This window comes from Mesocricetus auratus, unplaced genomic scaffold (assembly GCF_017639785.1).
Source record: "Mesocricetus auratus isolate SY011 unplaced genomic scaffold, BCM_Maur_2.0 Super-Scaffold_100006, whole genome shotgun sequence".
NCBI classification, from domain to species: Eukaryota; Metazoa; Chordata; class Mammalia; order Rodentia; family Cricetidae; genus Mesocricetus; species Mesocricetus auratus.
Window position 1 is genome coordinate 82,959,893 of NW_024429190.1, and position 17,710 is coordinate 82,977,602.

At 46.1% G+C, this 17,710-nt stretch overlaps 1 protein-coding gene across 31 annotated transcripts in view; it reads right to left on the reverse strand.

Moving 5' to 3' along the window:
• The window catches only part of Cadps (calcium dependent secretion activator), a 452,678-nt gene that overhangs the window by 166,554 nt on the left and 268,414 nt on the right, over positions 1-17,710 (reverse strand). For all 31 annotated transcript variants that reach the window (XM_040747608.1, XM_040747596.1, XM_040747603.1 and 28 more), the window contains exons 7-8: positions 11,703-11,814; positions 8,029-8,168 (exon numbers count right to left, since the gene is read on the reverse strand). In XM_040747608.1, coding sequence (XP_040603542.1) covers positions 8,029-8,168; positions 11,703-11,814 — 252 coding nt within the window. The remainder of the gene's footprint in view (positions 1-8,028; positions 8,169-11,702; positions 11,815-17,710) is intronic.

Sequence of the window (17,710 nt, forward strand, 5' to 3'; positions counted from 1 at the left end):
TATTTTGAGGGGCCCAGAGCCAAGAGGGGATGGTGCTGCTCTGGTCTAGATGAAGAATGGCCAGAAGGAGGGGCTGTTGCCTTTGTGTTCCTCAATTGTCTGTGATCCCTCAGTGCCTGGTGCATCAAAAGAGGTATTTTAAACTATTTTATGACTTTTAAAAAGTCATTTAAGCTTAATCGTAATTAACAAATAAAATTATATATATATATTTATGAAACACACACCTATGAATGCAATGGTTAAATTGAACTAAATAACTTATTTACATACTCTTGACTTTTTTTTAATGATAAGAATACCTAAAGTCCATTTCTTAGTGAGTTTTCAGGTATAGTAACTGTGGCTTTTACACATGGTCACTTCCTTGTGCAGCAAATCTCTTGAACTTACTTCTTTTTGTTAGAGGATATTTTCTTCTTAGAAGAGAGAAGAGAGTGCAGCTAGAGGCAGTGTTCCCACTAGGGAGCACTCCCTGCAAAATGAAGAACAGGAGGCTTGCAAGGCTACAGCTGAACCGGCCTGTGTGAAGTGCTCCAGTGGGAAGGAACGTGGGCTGGGAAAGGTTCAAAGAATGATGGAAGGGTAGAAGCGGGTGGATACTTGTGAATCAAGACCAGCCTACTCTATGCAAAGGGTTCCAGGCCAGCCGGGAATACACAGTGATACCCTGTGTCAAAAGCAGGACAAAATAAAATGCCTCTCCTCAAAAGAGTAGGCGGCAGGGAAGGGCACTACCACAGCCTCTACCACCACCACCACCACCATTACCACCACATATCGGGGTCTTTTTTGCGGTACCAGACTCCATTTTAGGAAACCTTACAGGGGCCAATACTCTATAGCCAGCAAAGGGAAAATAGCTAAGGGGGTCTGAGGAAAGGATTCTCCTCCTCCTCCTCCTCCCCCTTCCTTCCTCTTCTCCCAGTTCTTGGGGGGTGTGAGTATGGGTATATATACATTTGTAACAGTAATTCTCTTTGCAATACAGTGTGAGGCTTGAGTTTCTCAGGGTCAGCGAGGCAGATAAGATTTACACACAGAGCAATAAACTAAAATGGCTAGGGGAAACATTTAGCATAAATTTCTTAGGGCTGTAAGTCAAGGAGAGGATTCTAAGTTTAATTTGCACAAGAAACAGCCTGGTGCCTTCCAGTGCTCTGGCCTCAGTGACATCACAGGCCTTCAGGAAAGTTTACAAGCAAATGGACTGATTATCTTTGTCGTTGTCTTCTTAGGAGAAACACAAGCATTACATCTTTGAGCTAGAATTTTAGGTAATTAACTGGAATGAGAAATTTGAGAATCTTTTAGCGCAGGGTTAGTTTAGGTTATCGCTTCTATATCAGCCAGTGAGGTAAAATCAGGGTATGCTCATTTTTTTCTATCCATCTGTGCAGCTATGAATCAACAATTTTGGGCATGTAGTAATTCTATGTCCTTGGATATCTAGGGATGTCTTAGATGGGATGCTTTTGCCTGGGTACTAAACACTGACCAAATGCCTGTCAGTGAGGTTAATTGCAGGAAGGCAGCTCTCTGCAATTACAGTGGAGAAGGAAGCAAGGATCTGCTAGTGGGAAACAGGTCTCACACATAGCTAAGGAATGTAATCAGTAAACTAGGACCTGGTAATGGAGAACAGGTTTTACACATAACTAGGGAATGGAATTAGTAAACTCCAAATGCATGGGAGAAAGTGTACCCAGTAGGTGACCAGATAGTGTTGAACTGTGGGAAGTAAATCCCAAGTTTGTTACAGAGAGAACTGTGCCCAGATTCTGAATCCCCCAAATCACCAAGGGACCCATTCCCATGCAAAAGCAAAGGGTTGTTTATTATTGCTATTTAATGAGCTAACTGTATTAACTTGGGCCCTTCATCCAGCAGATGGCAGAAGACCCTGAGAAACCTCGAGGTGGGAAATTTATGGAGCAGTGTAAGGGGAGTGTCTAGGGGTATGCAACGGTCTCGGGATTGGTGTGCTTCCAGGTTTGGGTGACCCGCCCTGTGTTGATTGGTCAACTGGTTGTTATGGCCCATAGGCCCTCCCAGGGTGGTTGCTATGTTCTACACGTCACTGTTGTGCACTTGTGCCCTAAAACACACCCAGAGCCATAAAGCACAGCCCCACCAGCTTCTGATTGGCTCCATGCCAGGAGGAGGGTATCTGACCTCCTAGTGACTAGGGCAGCAGGGTCAAGGTCAGGTAAGCACATGTTGAGTATTTTCTGTAGACTGTCAAGGCTGCTAAAGCAGGGGGCTGGTCCCTCCAAGAGGAATAAGCTACAGGAAGAATCTCCAGCAGGAAACAGCCTATTCATTCATTAGACTATATTCCAATACACCTTGCTTCCTGGTTTAATCCTCCAAAAGAATTCTTAATTCTTCTGGGTTGGTCTTGTCAAATGAGGCTGATTAATTAGTGTGTGATCTTGTAGCTTGCAGCGACCACCACCACCACCACCACCACCACCATCACCACCACCACCACCACCACCACCACCACCACCATCACCACCACCATCACCACCATCACCACCACTGCATATGTGTAGCTATAGCTCATGCCATGTTTCAGAGCTAGTTCTATATAAATATTCTACATGCAGTAACTTCTTTAATCCTTACAATTGTTCCACAAGGCCATAACAACCATTTGACCAATCAACACAGGGCGGGTCACCCAAACCTGGAAGCACACCAATCCTGAGACTGTTTCATACCCCTAGACACTCCCCTTAAGCTGCCCTTTAGGATCTCTGCCTCGAGGTTGCGTGGGGTCTTTCTCCAGCCATTTGCCATGGTGGCGGGGGTGAAGGGACGGAGCTAATGGGGTTAGCTCATTAAACATCTGCAATAAAAGACTCTTTGCTTTTGCATCGAAATGGGTCTCTTGGTGATTTTGGGATTTAGAATTTGGGCACAACACCTACAACTATACTTAGCCATTTCACCTTATTAGGAGAAAATGTAATAAAGAAGGTATAATAGAACCCTAAATATATTCAGTAAATCCAAAAAGAGTCAGAAAAATGAGGAAACAAGTACACAATGACCAGATGTGACAAAGAGATAAAAAACAGCAAGATGACAATGGCTCAGCCATCAAGACCTTCTCTACACAAGCCTGATAATGAGTACCACCCCAAGTGCCTGGGCAGAAGGAGATTTACTAAATCCCAAAAGTTGTTCACTGACCCCCCCCACATGCATGCGGTTAGCACATGAGTTCTCTCTTACTGCCCTGTCCCTTCTTCTCTCCCCCTCCCACACCTTCTCTCTCTTCTCTTCTTTTCCATCTCATAGGTACACAATTTTAAGTGACGAACAGTAGAATGGTAAATTGAAACTTTGCTCTATCAGTGATCATCTAAAGTATAAATAGGCTAATATCTCAACTAAAAGGCAAAGGCACTCAGGTTAGAATTAAAAGCCTTACCTAAGCCATTTTCTTTAAAATGCAGCACATAAGGCAAAACATATTGGCACAGAGATGCAGAACATCGTTTTGTAGCAATAAGTGGGTTAATTCACCAAGAGGATATAAATATTTAAAATTTCCTACTTCTATTCAAAAAGCTTTAACACACAATGACCAAAACAGAACAGAAATGCAAGGAAAGAAAATCCAAGGCTACAGTCAGAGATATTGATATGATTAAATCACTGATATGACATCAGCAATGAGGGCTGGGGGTGTCCTTAGTAGGTACGGTGCTTATCTGGTGTATACAAAGTCCAAGGTCCCATTGTCTGCCCCCACACACAGTGGGTGTGGCAGTGCATACCAGCAATCCAGCAATGGAGTAGAAAAATCAGAGACACATGACAATCTTTGGCTACAAAATGAGTTCCAGATCAGCCTGAGCTAAATAAGAACCTGTCTCAAGCACACACACTCACACACACACACACACACACACACACAGTGACAAAGAGACAGAGAGGACAACACAGTTATGGTACAGAACACCCAAGAAGTGTTAGCATCCTAACCTAATTGACATGAATTGTGAACATGTGAATACAGGCATCAAGCAAAGAGGAGCATGGAGTCCTAAGAGCCTTCCATCAGCCCATCCTGGCAGTGTGGTGGAGAGCTTGTGCCACCAGAAATGGCAGGCACCTTGGGGACCTGTGGGTAGCAAAGGGCAGTGATGGATTTGAAGAAAGGAGGTCTATGCTGTGGCCCAGTCAGGACAACAGACGAGGAAAGGAGACATATTGTGAGGGCTTTAACCCCCTGCATCGTCATGCTAAAACACAGAGACCAAGAAGGTGTGAGTTGTTGCTGGTAGCCACAATGGCTCCTTGGACAAATCCTGAGCTGGGCCATGCAGAGTTAGCCAAGGTTCGGACCTTCAGTTAGGACTGAACTGAAACAGAAACCTAAGGCCAGCACCAATGCTTACTTGAACCCACAGGAGCTTTCACCATGATGAACCTCAGTTTCTCTGTCTGTAAAGTGGGATTGCAAATAACATATGAGGCTGTTACAAAATGCATGACCTGGGCTAGGTACCATGACTGAAGAGGACTAGTGGCCTTGTGGAAAGGAACTAATATTCTAGGAGGAAATACAGAGCAAATAAGTGAGCAAGGAAATTTGTGCACTATGTCACGCAGAATGTTGTTTTATGATGAAAGCGAGAGGGACAGGGAAGAGGAGGAGAGAGGGCCACTATGGCACTCAAGAGAACAAAGGAAGACGCTCTCACAAGGCACGGAGACAGTCCCAGGATGCTGGGTGGGCAGGAGGGGCCGTAAGCCGCAGAGGAGACAGCCAGCACAAAGCCCCGAGGTGGCCTGTGCTTCTCCAGTAGCCAAGGAGGCCCTGTGGCAGCAGCAGTGCTCAAGGTCAGATTGGCAGTGCCTCGTTGTTATGGCAACAGCATTGGCCTTTGCCCGAAAGAGATGGAGGTTCATTGGATGGTTTCTAGCACTTGAGCGACAGGATCGAGTATAAAAGAAAATTTCAGAGTGTGTAGTAGACTACAGGGAGGTAAAGGACGAGCGAGGGGTTACAGGGTAGCAAGTGGAGGGGAGATGTAAGGGAGGCTTGGAGTCCAGGGAGAGGGAGAAGAGTGGGGGTGAGGGGCCGGAGTCGGGATCCAGCTTGGAAATAGAGTAGAAGGGATTTGATGGTGTCCATGGTAAGAAAGTGTGCGGAATGTCCAGCATGACCTCAAGGCTGTAGGCTGAACACCTGGCCAGGGGGGAGGTGACATCTGCTAAGATGGGATAATGATACTTTCTCCTTCCTGTAGGGCTGTTTCCAAGATAAAACGGGGAGAGAGATATGAACACACCCCTTTCCTTGAACTCCCCTTGTGGAGGGGAGATGAGAAGCCAGAAAGCCAATGGGAGTGCCTAATTCTCAAATACTCCTGGATGCTAATGCTCAAAGCCAAAAGAAACTATTGATTGATCTTAATTCCCTGGCCCTTAAAAAACCCCATAGAGTTCTTCTGGGTGGCACTGGGGGTTATTCCAGAGACCACAGCACACCATCAAGGACGATCCCCAGGATTTCTGACTTTCTGTTTGCATGCTTGAGCAGCTAGGGCCGAAGTCTCAGCTGTGTTTCTACAAGACTTTCCCCCATTCTTTAAGCTGTGGCTTTACTCTGTTTCTATCTGCCTTCCTCATACTCTAGGGCTCAGTCCCCTGCTATTTGTATTTAAATGAAAAAAATGTCAATTGTTCATGATTGTCTATACGCATATGCGTGAGGTTTGGGGCCTCTGGAGTCCAGATATCAGCCTTGGGTGTTATTTCTTAGGTGTTTTTATCCTTTTTATTTTTTGAGACAAGTTCTCCTCATTGGCCTGCAGCTCACCAAGTAGACTGCAAGTTGCAGAGGCTGTCTCTATCTTCCCAGCGCCGAGGTGATTCGTGTGTCGCCTAGCCCGTTTATGTGGATGTTGGCAATGACCTCAAGTCCTTGCTCTTGAATGACAATTACCTTATGGAACAGGCCACCCCAGCTCCCACCAGAAATGATTTTCTTAATCATTCCTTATGTGAGTAAGATTGTTTGACTAATTTTGGGCCACACTGGGTCTGACTTGCTATCAGGCACCCCTTGTTCACTCTTTGAAGCTATTTATGCTATCCTGGTATACTTCTTGGCAGGAGTAATTTTTGAATGACAGCCTAGTGATACAATGAGCTAAATCTCTCCTCTGTCATTCATACTGTGAAGGTAGCCTATAATATGCTAGCACACTCATCACTGACTCCACAGAAAAGTCCCTTAATCTAAATCATGTCCTTCTCCCAGAGCAAATGAGGGGAATGTAGGAATTTGTCCAATGCAATACAGTATTGTCTGCTTGGGGGTGATCAAGAGAGTATTTGAAGAGTGCTTCAAAGAAACCTGGCCTGTGTGATGGGGCACTAACTCCTCTAAAGACTTTTCAAAAGTCATGCAAGGATGGAGCTTCTCCATGCTCACTCTCTCTGGTCAGCTCCCTCCTTGGTTTCTCTCTCCCTGCCTCCTGCTCACTCATACTCTGGTACCTGTAACTGATATTTACTGTATATGAGTCATTGTTGTGCTAAAGATGGGGGACATTTCCCCAAATACTACAGGAACCTGCTAGCCCTCAACTCTTTTATCTGGAAACCAAGAATACAGAGCTTGGAGGGAGAAGGGATACTGGGGGAAATGTTCATGTTTTTGAAAAATGTACCAGGAGTGTGATAAGGATAAGGAAAAGCTGACCTTAGGAACATGGTCCTGGGTATGCATTTTTTTTTGAAAGGGTCTTAGCACAAAGCCCAGGTTGACTTGGAACTTGTGCCATGCCCATTTGATAACATGCCAAGTGAAATGAGGAACTGCTGGCTGGTCTCACTAGTGGTGGCTAAGTAAGGAGTCAGTGTGTTAGTAGCTGGTGTCCTTCCTCACAGGCTCCTCACACTTCATTCCTGTGTCTGGCTTTGGGAATAGCCTGGTTTCAATAAAATGCTGTCTGTGTAACTTCTGAAAGCCTGAGGTAGGAGTGGCATTCTGATAGAGGTGTCCCATTTTTGAGCAGCCTTTGGAAGGTATCCCAGGTAGGCCCTGACCACATGGCGTGAGCTCTGCTAGTCTGCAAGGGTGTCCACGTCCTGTCCTGGTCGCTGTTTTGGACTTCTTGTAGGCTTCTTTCTCACCAGCCAGTGTTGCTGGCCGTCACATTTGCTTACAGGACTCCCACTTCCATAGACTGCCAGGCCATGTACACAATCTTGAGTTGTAAAGGTAACTTACAAGAGCTTTCTAGTCAGCAGAAAGTCATGGAGAAAGATAGCCAGTTGACAAAAGGCACATACACAGCATTTGACAAAGAGCCCAGTTTCTTCTGCTGTCTGGACTCTCCCCTCTTCACAATTACATTTGCACAGAAGCCAGTCATCATTAACCAGTTTGGTTTTTTTTTTTAAATCAATGCTTTTTTCTTTGAAGCGAAACCACATTTTCCCATTTTTCCTGCTCAATTGGCATTCCTGCAAACCTTCACAAAATGAAGGCTGCAGAGTTTGGAGCTTTGGGGACTGTTACTTCAGTCAACCTGACCACGTTGGACCTGATTTAGGCACTTGCTCAAGAAGGTGGCTGTCCACCAAGTGAGAGAGAGGGACTTCTGAAGGCCTCTGACAGGAACATAGAACCCATTAGACCTCCACAAGCCCAAACCCCATCATGCTTCGGGCAGGTTTGAATGTACTGGGAGTCCTCTTAGAGGGAGAGCGCAGTAATTTTCCTGATGATGCAGATGAAAGTGCAGTGGAGTGTAGCTGAAGAAGCCTGAGGGACTGTTAGCACCACATCCGTTAATAGCTGCATTGACAACTGCTCAAGGGCGCTTTCCAGCTCCTTCCACACAGTTCTCTGGAGTCCCTTTGGGTTCTGCTTAATTCACTTCTGTACTTCTGGGCATCCAAAACTGAGCCTTATACATTCCAAGTAAGTGATCTCTCACTGAGCTACATCACCCCCCCCCCATTCTACTTTTGTCTCTAGAAAGAAACACTTACCCAGAATGCTTCATGTTTTGAGGCTTATCCATTCGGACAGCAAGTTTGATTTTGAGGTCTTGATCGGGGCAGTTTTTAGAGACTGTCATTTTGTGCCACTCAGATTGTTTGGGGCTGTTTGGGGTGGGGTGGAGGATAACCTGTAAGAAGAAAGCATATGTGCTTTTGTCAGAAAACAGAAACAACACACAGTCATGATGATTTTTAGGATTTGGCACGCTGGTGTGAAGACACGTAACAACTAGCCCATGCCTCATTGTTGAGATTCCTCTCTTAACCATGGTTGGCTCAGGTCACGCTCATGGCTACCGATAAAATGTTCTGTCGCTTCCTTCTTTCTCTCACTGGCTAAGTTTGTCGAAGCAGGGAGGGTGACTCTGTGAGCCTGCTTTGGTTTTTCTAAGATTCAGAAGAAGGAGGGTAACCTGGGAGAGAGAATACTGCCCACTTCCCAGCAACCACGGCAGCTGCTCAAGAAGAAATGCACTTTCATAATAGGCAGTTCTGGGGCTTTTCCTTTTCATGTTCTAGAACTTGAAACATTTCAAAGCCTGTGGGGGAGACAGTGGGGAAGAGGCCTCTGTAGGGTTGCACATGGGTCATGGCTAGGGGCACCTGGACTAGGCCTCTTCTCATTGTGCTTTCAGTGGGAGGATCTTGAAGCGGCTTCTGCTCTGGAAAACGCTGCTTGGCAGCCATGTCAGACACCCTTTGTGTATGGCTGTGTTGCTCAAATCTTTGGGGTTTGGAGGGTTGGGGCAAAGCTAGGGGGCCACCAACGGCTCCATCATACTCCATTGCTGGAAGTAGTTTTGATCAATTAACCTGATAACACACTAGAGTTTTATATTATAATTGTTGCTATATTAATACACATTCAAAAATTTAAGTCCTATACAAAGAGAAACGACTGTACTTGGTTCTCTGGAACTGTGATTCCACACACACGTGCTTGGCCAGCACTGCGCTGAACACACAGAATTCTTTTCCTTGTGTTCATTCCTTAACCAGCACAGAATAAAAGTATTTACATAGCGTTGACATTTTCTTCATGATGCATAGAATATCCTTGATAGATTAGGAATCTACAGGTGGTTTAAGGAATCTGAGAAGATGTGTGAGCACAGCACCAACATACATAAAGGACAGAGCATTGAGATGTGGGGTCTGCAGGACCTTGGGAGCAGCCCCAAGGCTGCTGAGTATACTCGGCTATCTTTAGGGACAGGTGCCACACTGGTAGGTCGCAGGGGCTCTGTCACCTCATGCCTGGCACTTCAACAGCTTGTCCTGTCTGTGGCATTTTCCTGGCTTTTACCTCAAGTTACAGTGCTGATTAGGCCAGGGCATGGTCCTAGCATTTCCTTGCTATTTTACCAAGACTCAATGTGCTAGGGATATCTGCACGCTAGAACAGAGTGCTCTTTCTGAGCTTTCTCCCCAGTTCCAGAGACTTCTTTAAAACATTCATGCAAAGAAATATAATTAAGACAATTCAGTAAAGCATTGTTTCTACTTCCAGAGATGAAGTATTCTAAGTATTCATCACTAGAAGACCTGTTAAATCAAATCTACATAAATAACTGAATATTATACAACTATGCAAAAGGAGACAGGGCTACACTGGACTAATTTTCAAACCGATAGGTCAACCAATGTGTATATGTACAGTTTGGGTCTGTTTCGTTAAAAGAGGATCATATAATCATGTATACCATAATCTCTCTGAGTCTTTTGTTCACTTAGGGAGGGTTCCTTTGCTTAAAAATGTGAGAAAAATATGTAAATCACTGCCACACAGACACTCTGGAGTTGGGAGTGAGGGTGGTGCTGGGTAGTGTAGACCTCTCCCTACGCTCAAGGAATTTTTCTAAGAGTACATTAAAAAGGATCGTTTACTTTAAAATTTTTATGTGTTTGAGACATAACACAGATGGAATAAGCTAACGGTGGCTGAAGGGATAAAGCTAAACCCAGGACTCTGGAGGGAGGCTCAACTCAGCTTGGTAGAGCTGGCTCATCAGAACACTGTCTCGTGGGGTACAAAATGACTGCACTTGAAAAACGTGGTGCTGCCTGCACCTCGGAGTCAGTGGAGAGTTCCTGAAGCATGAAGGAAGAAGAAGCTAGTGACCAGGCACCAAGAAGTGAGTCCCTGTATGGATGGTGGCAATCTCATGGCCTCCACCACCTCAGCAGAAATCCACCACCTGATGTATTTCTTCCTGGGGACAATGCAGTGTGAAGATGATTGGTGAGCTGCTCCTGAAGAGTCACTTAATCCCTCTGGGCTGAGTATCTGCCTTGGGGGACACTTGTGAATTCCCCAAAAGGCTGGGCCTAATACCATGCCCAGGAGAGCATCCCTGGTGGGTGGAGCTGGGTTGCTGGGCTCTCTGTGCCTCTGGCTCTGGACATGTTCTCACATCCCAGAGAAACTGGTGAGTGCTTTGGCGAAAGGATGTCTGCCCTCTCCTGCCCTCCTTCCCCTTCTCACTGACTTGTGATCTCCTGGGGACCTGGTCTTATAAAGTGTAACCGCAGAACCAGCTGACATGACCATGCCAGGTCCAAGACTTTCCAGAAAGCTGGCAAGGATCTTAGGCAGGAGGGTATCAGGGGTGACACAGTCACTGAAAATTGATCAACAAAGGTAGGCCCAGGTGGCTGAGGGGGCGGTACTGTGCCAGTATGGGCCCAGCTGGAGAGAGGAGGGCAGCCCACGTTATAAAGATTATGGACTCATTGAAGCAAGTCAAGCGACTGACTAGTCTAAGGTCTGAAGACGTTGATGATGTTTGCAGCAGAGTTACAAAGCAAGGTGCAAGGAGAAATGTGTCTTTCAAGGACTCATCACTACGCCTAAGGGGCGCCTCCACAACAAGATATTTTGATCACTGTATCCCTAGGTCTGGTCCCTACTGGCACTGAATGGGTAGGGCAGGATGTTCTGCATTGGGTAAGAGGTTCTTCTGGACAGGAGTACCCTGCAGCCTGTCTGACTCTCTAAATAGTGTTCCTGCCTGACTTTGGCAGACATAAAAAATCTGTTTACAGCCAACTTCATCTACTCCCTAACTATGTGTGGCATGGCATTGTGGGCATGTTTCCAAGGTCAAGGGTGCTTTAGAGTTGTTGAATGGCTCAGTCAATTGGTTCACTGGTACCCTGGCTCTGCTACCCAGAGCACCTTCAACAGGTGGGTCTTGAACCTGTCATCTCCACAGTGTTCTCCACCTGGAGGTAAACAGAACACTTCAAGTATTTATATCCTGAATGTCCCCATGAAAACACTAATTACTTTCCTTGCTCCTCTTTATCTCAGTACGTTGATTTTAATGTTGCCAGGAGGTTAGGCAGTTAAAAGCAATGAATTTTAGGTTCAGCTAGTCAGAGGTTACATATCTTAGCATAAATAGCTCTCCAGTCTGCTGGTGTGGAGTCTCCCCAGACTGTCTGCGGAAGGACATTCTTGTTAGCCAGAGTTCATGGAGGACACCCTGTGGCTCAGAGAGGTTGAGAGACTGGCTTGAGGTCTCACAGCTAACACAGCATAGTGCAGGCTGTAGGCCCCTCAGCAATGGTGTGCTGCTTCCTCATGCTGTCAAGGCAGGAGAGGCACCACAGACCCCTCCGTGTTCTGTCACATGCCCCCTGTCATAGGGAGCACTCACCCGCCCGAGCTCCTTGTCTTCCAAGGCCAGGACACCAGTGCTCTCTGTGAATAGCTTCACTTTAACAGCTGGCAGCGCATGGGTTGTGGAGAAGTCGCCTTGGGTGCCCCAGCTGTGGAGAGAATGTCAGATTCAGTATAGACAGGCACATCTTGGCAATGGGTCACGCTCCCCTCTCCCCAGGAGGAGCAAAGGCAGGGTTAATCGAGGCAGCATCGACTGTTACATCCAGTCCGAGTCCCCCAAAGCTGCCAGAGTGACAGAAAATCTGGATTAACTTGGGAGATGAATACAAGGTCTGAAAGTTGCCATGGGCCTTCCCACAGTGCCTTGCAGTTAGCGCCAGAGGAAGTCAAAGTTTCCCGTTGCTGCTGTCTTCTCTGCAAGCAACAGCACATGTTCACCAGCCTTTCATCTCTGCTCTGGGACACCTGCTTCATGGACGGTGGAAGTTTGGACTGTGAGTTGAGGCTAACCCCTGTCCTTACAGAGGGACCTGAACAGCCATGGGATTGTTCTCAAGGATAAGTAGAAAACAGGACCGAGTGGAGCCCCATCACTAGGAAAGACTGTAAGACAGAAGGCCAGGAATGCAGGGATGTTCTCTGCTTAGTCTCAGTCCCAGAAGAGAGACTGGGTTACCCAGCATGGGGGTGGAGTCAGGGCTTGGCTCCCACTGGGAGCAGTCCCTCAGATGTGGTTTCTTCACTCACCTGCCCTCACACTCTGAGGCCTTGCCTCCAGTCATTCCGTAGTTGCAAACGGAGTGTCTTGTGGTCCTGTACCCACGTGCACTGAGTCTGTCCTCCCCTTCCATGCCACCATGGGCACTGTTCCAAGGCGCAGCCCTGCCCCTTCCCTATGCCTTCCCTCTCACCGGTTCCCTTCATGGGTCTCTTGCCTTTGCAGCCTCTGTGCTACCTGTCACCCGCACAGCTCTCTCAGGTGGCAATGCTTCTCTCTATTTCACTGCCTTTTCAGGGATGACCTGAAAGTCACCCTCAGAAGGAACACGTCCTCTGATCTCACACTCAAAGCCGGGCCCAGGCGTCAACCTGTCATTAATGCAGCATCTCCTGTTGCGTCCAACCACCCATGAATTGTGGTACACTGATGGACTAAGACTGCTGATGAAAATTTTCTCAAATTCTTTCAACTCTGTGAGCACAGGGATCACATTTATAGCACACCCCTTACAACTTAGCATAGTGCTTCATGCCAGGAAGGCATGGAACAAATATTTTAGAGAGAACAAATAATATCAAATTTATGTCCTTTTGCAGAGCCAGGAAATAGTACAGACAACATCTTTTAGCTACAGATTGTTTTTGCATTATGTGACCAATTTCCCATACTGTCAGGCATTTGTTAAAATCTGGTTTTAATGACTACAGTTTTACATTGTATAAATACATTATAGATTGTGTATGCATTAGTCCTATCATAGCAACTGAGTTGGATATAAGACACTTAAAGAATTTACCTTGATTGATAATTTCCTTGGAATAGAGACCTAGAGGAGAGACATTTCCTCATCAGGAAACACCTTTGTCATTTATGTGTACAGCAATGATCATACTCAAAGTCTTCGAAACCTGCTCCTCAGGTACTGCATGTAAAGACAGTGACCATCTTACATCTCAAGTTGAGTATAAACTAAGGGTGTCATTCTTACCTTGCACAGGGCATTGTTTCTTGCCTTTTCTCTGACCTATTTTGTCATTTTCATTTTATTGTGTTTTGTGTGGATGTGTGCATATGTTCTGCATACAAGCTTACAGAAGTCAGAAGAAGAGATTGGGTCCTCTGGAACTGAGCTAAGGGTGGTTGTGAGCTGCCATGTGAACACTGAGAAATAAACCTGGGTCGGCTGAGTCAGGAAGCCTCTCTTTAAAGAGCTGTGCCTCTGCTTGCCTCTAGCAAACAGCCCAGCTGAGGAAATGCTACCAAGAAGTCATGCTTGATTCTGTTCTTTTGCGTTTAGAATCCCCTTTTAAGCTTTTGTCAGAGTTTACGTGGAAACTCTTGCCAAATGTTTGGGTGCCACATGTAGCTTGAAGTTTCTGTTCTGTCACATCCCTCAGCCATTTACTCCCAAATAAATATGCATTTATTGATTATAAACTGTTTGGTCGATGGGTCAGGCTTCCTATTGGCTAGCTCTCTCAGTTATTAACCTATTTCTATTAATCTGTCTATCTCTTGGCATACCGGCAATGCCTGGACCTCTTGTTCCCTTGGCAGCTACATGGTGTCTCCCTGACTCCACCTGCTACCTTTCTCTATCCCTGTTGGGATTTCCCACCTGGCTAAATTCTGCCTGTCCATTGGCAGAAACAGTTTTATTCATCAACCAATAAGAGAAATGTATATTCACAGCATACAGAAGGACATCCCCCATCAGATGTGTCATCTCTTCAGCCCTTGTGGGTATTTCTTTGACTGTTAGGGGGCTTCACATTTTACTCTGTGCTTATCAGCTGCTTTTATTTCTTTTTCCATGACTGTTAGTCTTAATGTTGTACTTCATGAAGCAAATTGATGAACTAAACTAAGATGAACGGGGACCTTAGGAGGAACGGGCAGGAGATCACCAGGATAATGGAAAGGACAGACCTGGAGATAGACGTGCATGGAGCCACTTTGAAGTCACAACAGCCACAAAAGCATCAGGGAGAAGATACGGAGTGGGTGTGGGACAGAATAAAAAGAACTGTCCTTCAACAACATAGCACAGCCATGCACATACAACCAGGAACTCCCAGATGTGGTTACCAGCGCCTTCATGAAGACATAAGGTGGGAGAATCTGTCTCATCAAAGACGCCATGACAAAGTTTTGAACCAGAACATTCCTGCTTAAATCCTGGCTGAGTCACAAACTGTAGGGTATGTGATGAGCTAACTAACATCCCAGTGTCCCTCAAATGTAAAGTGAGTTCACCTCACAGTAACTGTAATTGTAATAGCTGAAGGCTTGGGACACAATGAGACCCCAATGAATCCTGGCTTTCTGTTCATTCCCAGAGTAGGCAAATATGTAGTAACAGTAGTACATATGCTTTATTAAGCACCTCCTGCATCATGGCTACTCCAGCTTCACTAAATAGCTAGGAAAACATTCACCGCAGCTGACGTTTCACGGATGAGAAAACTCAAGGTGTGGTCCATTCCATTACAGGGTCCCAGGGCCCTTCATTCCCACCTGATCAGAGTGCTACCTGCACTGCTGGGCCCAGCTCATCCTGCAGCGCTGGTTTGCAGAGATTTCCTGGCGTACTTAGCAGAGCCTGACTCCGTATTGACCACTGCTGCTACCCAAGGATGCTCTGCCCAAAGCCCTGCCTTCCTCCACTCCTTCCTGTTTCCTCCTCCTCTTCTTGGTCTTTTCTGAGCTGGGGATTTAACCTGTGTCTCACACATGTTGGGTGAGTATTCTACCACTGAGCTAGACCCTGAACCCTCCCCTTCCTTTTAATTTGGCATAGGGTTTCTCGCTGATTTGCTCTGGCTGACAATGAATTCATTTATTTAGTCCAGAGAAAAATTTTTCCTGCTTCAGCCTTGCCAGGAGCTGTATTTCAGGCCTGTACCACCCATGCAGCTGGGAGGTGTTGGCTACAAAGATTTCCTGGGCTGTTTAGTAGAAGCCAACTCAGTTTGCCTGGGTTCCTGCTACTCAAGGATGCCTTTGCCCTTAGATCTGTAAAATGACTCTGACTGAGGGGGCAGTATGGTGCTTATGAGACCCAAAAGCTGGATAACTGGATGTAACTCAGGCCATTAGAGGTGACCACCTGGGAGTTTGGGCTCGTGTTAAGTCATCAGGTCACAGCTGAGTCCCAATTTATCTCTTAGACTTTCAAGGAAGCAGGCAAAAATAGGGCGAAGTCACACAGACAGACAGACACCCCCCCACACACACTCACACTCACACACACACACACACACACACACAATGAAACATTTACAATGGCGTGCAAACATCAAGTTTTCTGTCCCTCAGCACTTTCTCTGCTCCATTGCCTCAGGGACTTCCCTCCACTTCCACCTTCATAGACGGAGTCACTAAAAACTGCAAGGCTGCCACAGGAGACCACTACAGCAATCTGGGCCCCTTCCTGAGGTAGAGGCCTTTGCAGACATCCCATCGCAGGCCTCTGAAGCCAGTGTGGAGTGAATCTCCCTTGGGCTGAGGAGCCTGGCTGTGCAGCAAGTGTGGGCTGTCCTGGGCTGTTGACAGGAAACTTCTGTGCTGCCTGAAGGGTTGGACTCAGCGAAGGCTACTGCCAACTCCCTCCTACCAAGAAGGCTTAATTTTAATTCTCAGACCCTTTTTATACCTCTATCCTGTGGAGAAAAAAAAGTTATGAAAATGTCTTTTCTTTGTCTTTTTACAGCTTGGGCAAGAACCGTCTCCCTTATCATAATTGGTTCTCCGACCGTTCCATGCTAGCCACAATAACTATTTTAGAAGCAGCATCACAAGTTATATTCGTATGTTTTCATTTTAAAGAACTTGTTAACTATTCTGTGGAATGTCTACACTTATGAGCTCCCAGTCACAGTTGAGGAAACTGAGGCACAGAGATTCTGTAATGTGTCCCAGGGCACTCACAGGGAGTAAGTGACAGTCTAAGTCTACCACTATCTCTTCCTTCATTCCACCACATACACTCTTGGGTGCTTTAATCAATTATCCCTGAAACTCCAGGGGAGCTCCATTTTAAGACTGCTGGGATTCTGAGTCACCTTGAGCTTTGGATTTATTTCCCACGTTTAATGTGTTTTCTACAACACTACCTTTGACATACACACAAATTAGCCAGTGGAGATGCATCACAAACTTTGGAGTTTCAGTGGGCCTTGCATCAATAAACAAATCTATTTCTCTTTGTTGTGTTTTCTGTGCCCTTTTCTCCTGCTGTGAAATCGACTACAGCTGCTAAGATGAAAACCTCCTTTTAAAAGCTCCCCAGAATGGAAACACCACTGCACTTGGATTTGAAAAGACCAGAGGCTGAGAATATTTATCTCAAGCCGAGGCTAGGAAGGTTAACCGACTGACTGCTCTCTGCACATGGGCAGATAAAATCCGATGGGTGAGCTGTTCTTTCTCTGTGCACTGTAGTGACCCTGTTCAGCTAGCTTACAAAACACTAACAGAGCCACCAATTACACAGGGCTTATGCTTGCCAAGACCCTCTGCTCAAAGCTTTGTATAGGTCATCTCTAAGCCTTCTGACCGCTCTGCAAAGAACGCCCAGTTGCAACCTAATTCTGTAGATGGAGAAAGTTAGGTTTGAGGAGGCTTAGTGATCTCAGCCTATCACTAACAGGGGATTCAAACTCCAAGTTTCTGATCTCAAACCCCTAGTATTGAACTACTGATGCACCAATGTCCCACAGTCTGACAGGTACCTCTGTGTATCTGGCTTCCTTTCTACACACTGAGTTGTTTGAGGATGAACAACATTTTCAACAGGGGTTAATACACAGTAAATCCTTGATTATTAGCTAGAAAGGGAGGGAGGGCTCTCAGGATATGAACCATCATGTCATAGGTCTGGGGACTGTGGAGGTGAGACAGGAGGAAACTATGACTGCGATAGCTGTGTGTACTTGGGCCTTCATCTCCCTTAGGAGATGGTAGTGTTTTGAGAGCACAGTGACACTGAGTGCCTATGGTGTCTGGCAGCATGCAGAGCACAGCATATGATGACTCTCTGGGGAGCCAGGCATGGATGCCTGCAGGTCAAACAATGGTTGGCTCACAAAGTTAAGGGATAGAAGGAATGTGGATGCCAGTGATAACAAGGCTAGAAAGTGCCACCGTTTATAAATAGCCACAAGAACATAAATGAAGATAATAGAAAAGTAATCACCTATAGAAGTACCTCCAAGCCTAGGTCCTCCCCCCAAATGATGTGAGACTTTGATGACCCCCCATGGAAGGCCTCACTATCCTTGGGAAATGGGTGGGGGTGGGTTGGGGGACTTAGTGGGGGG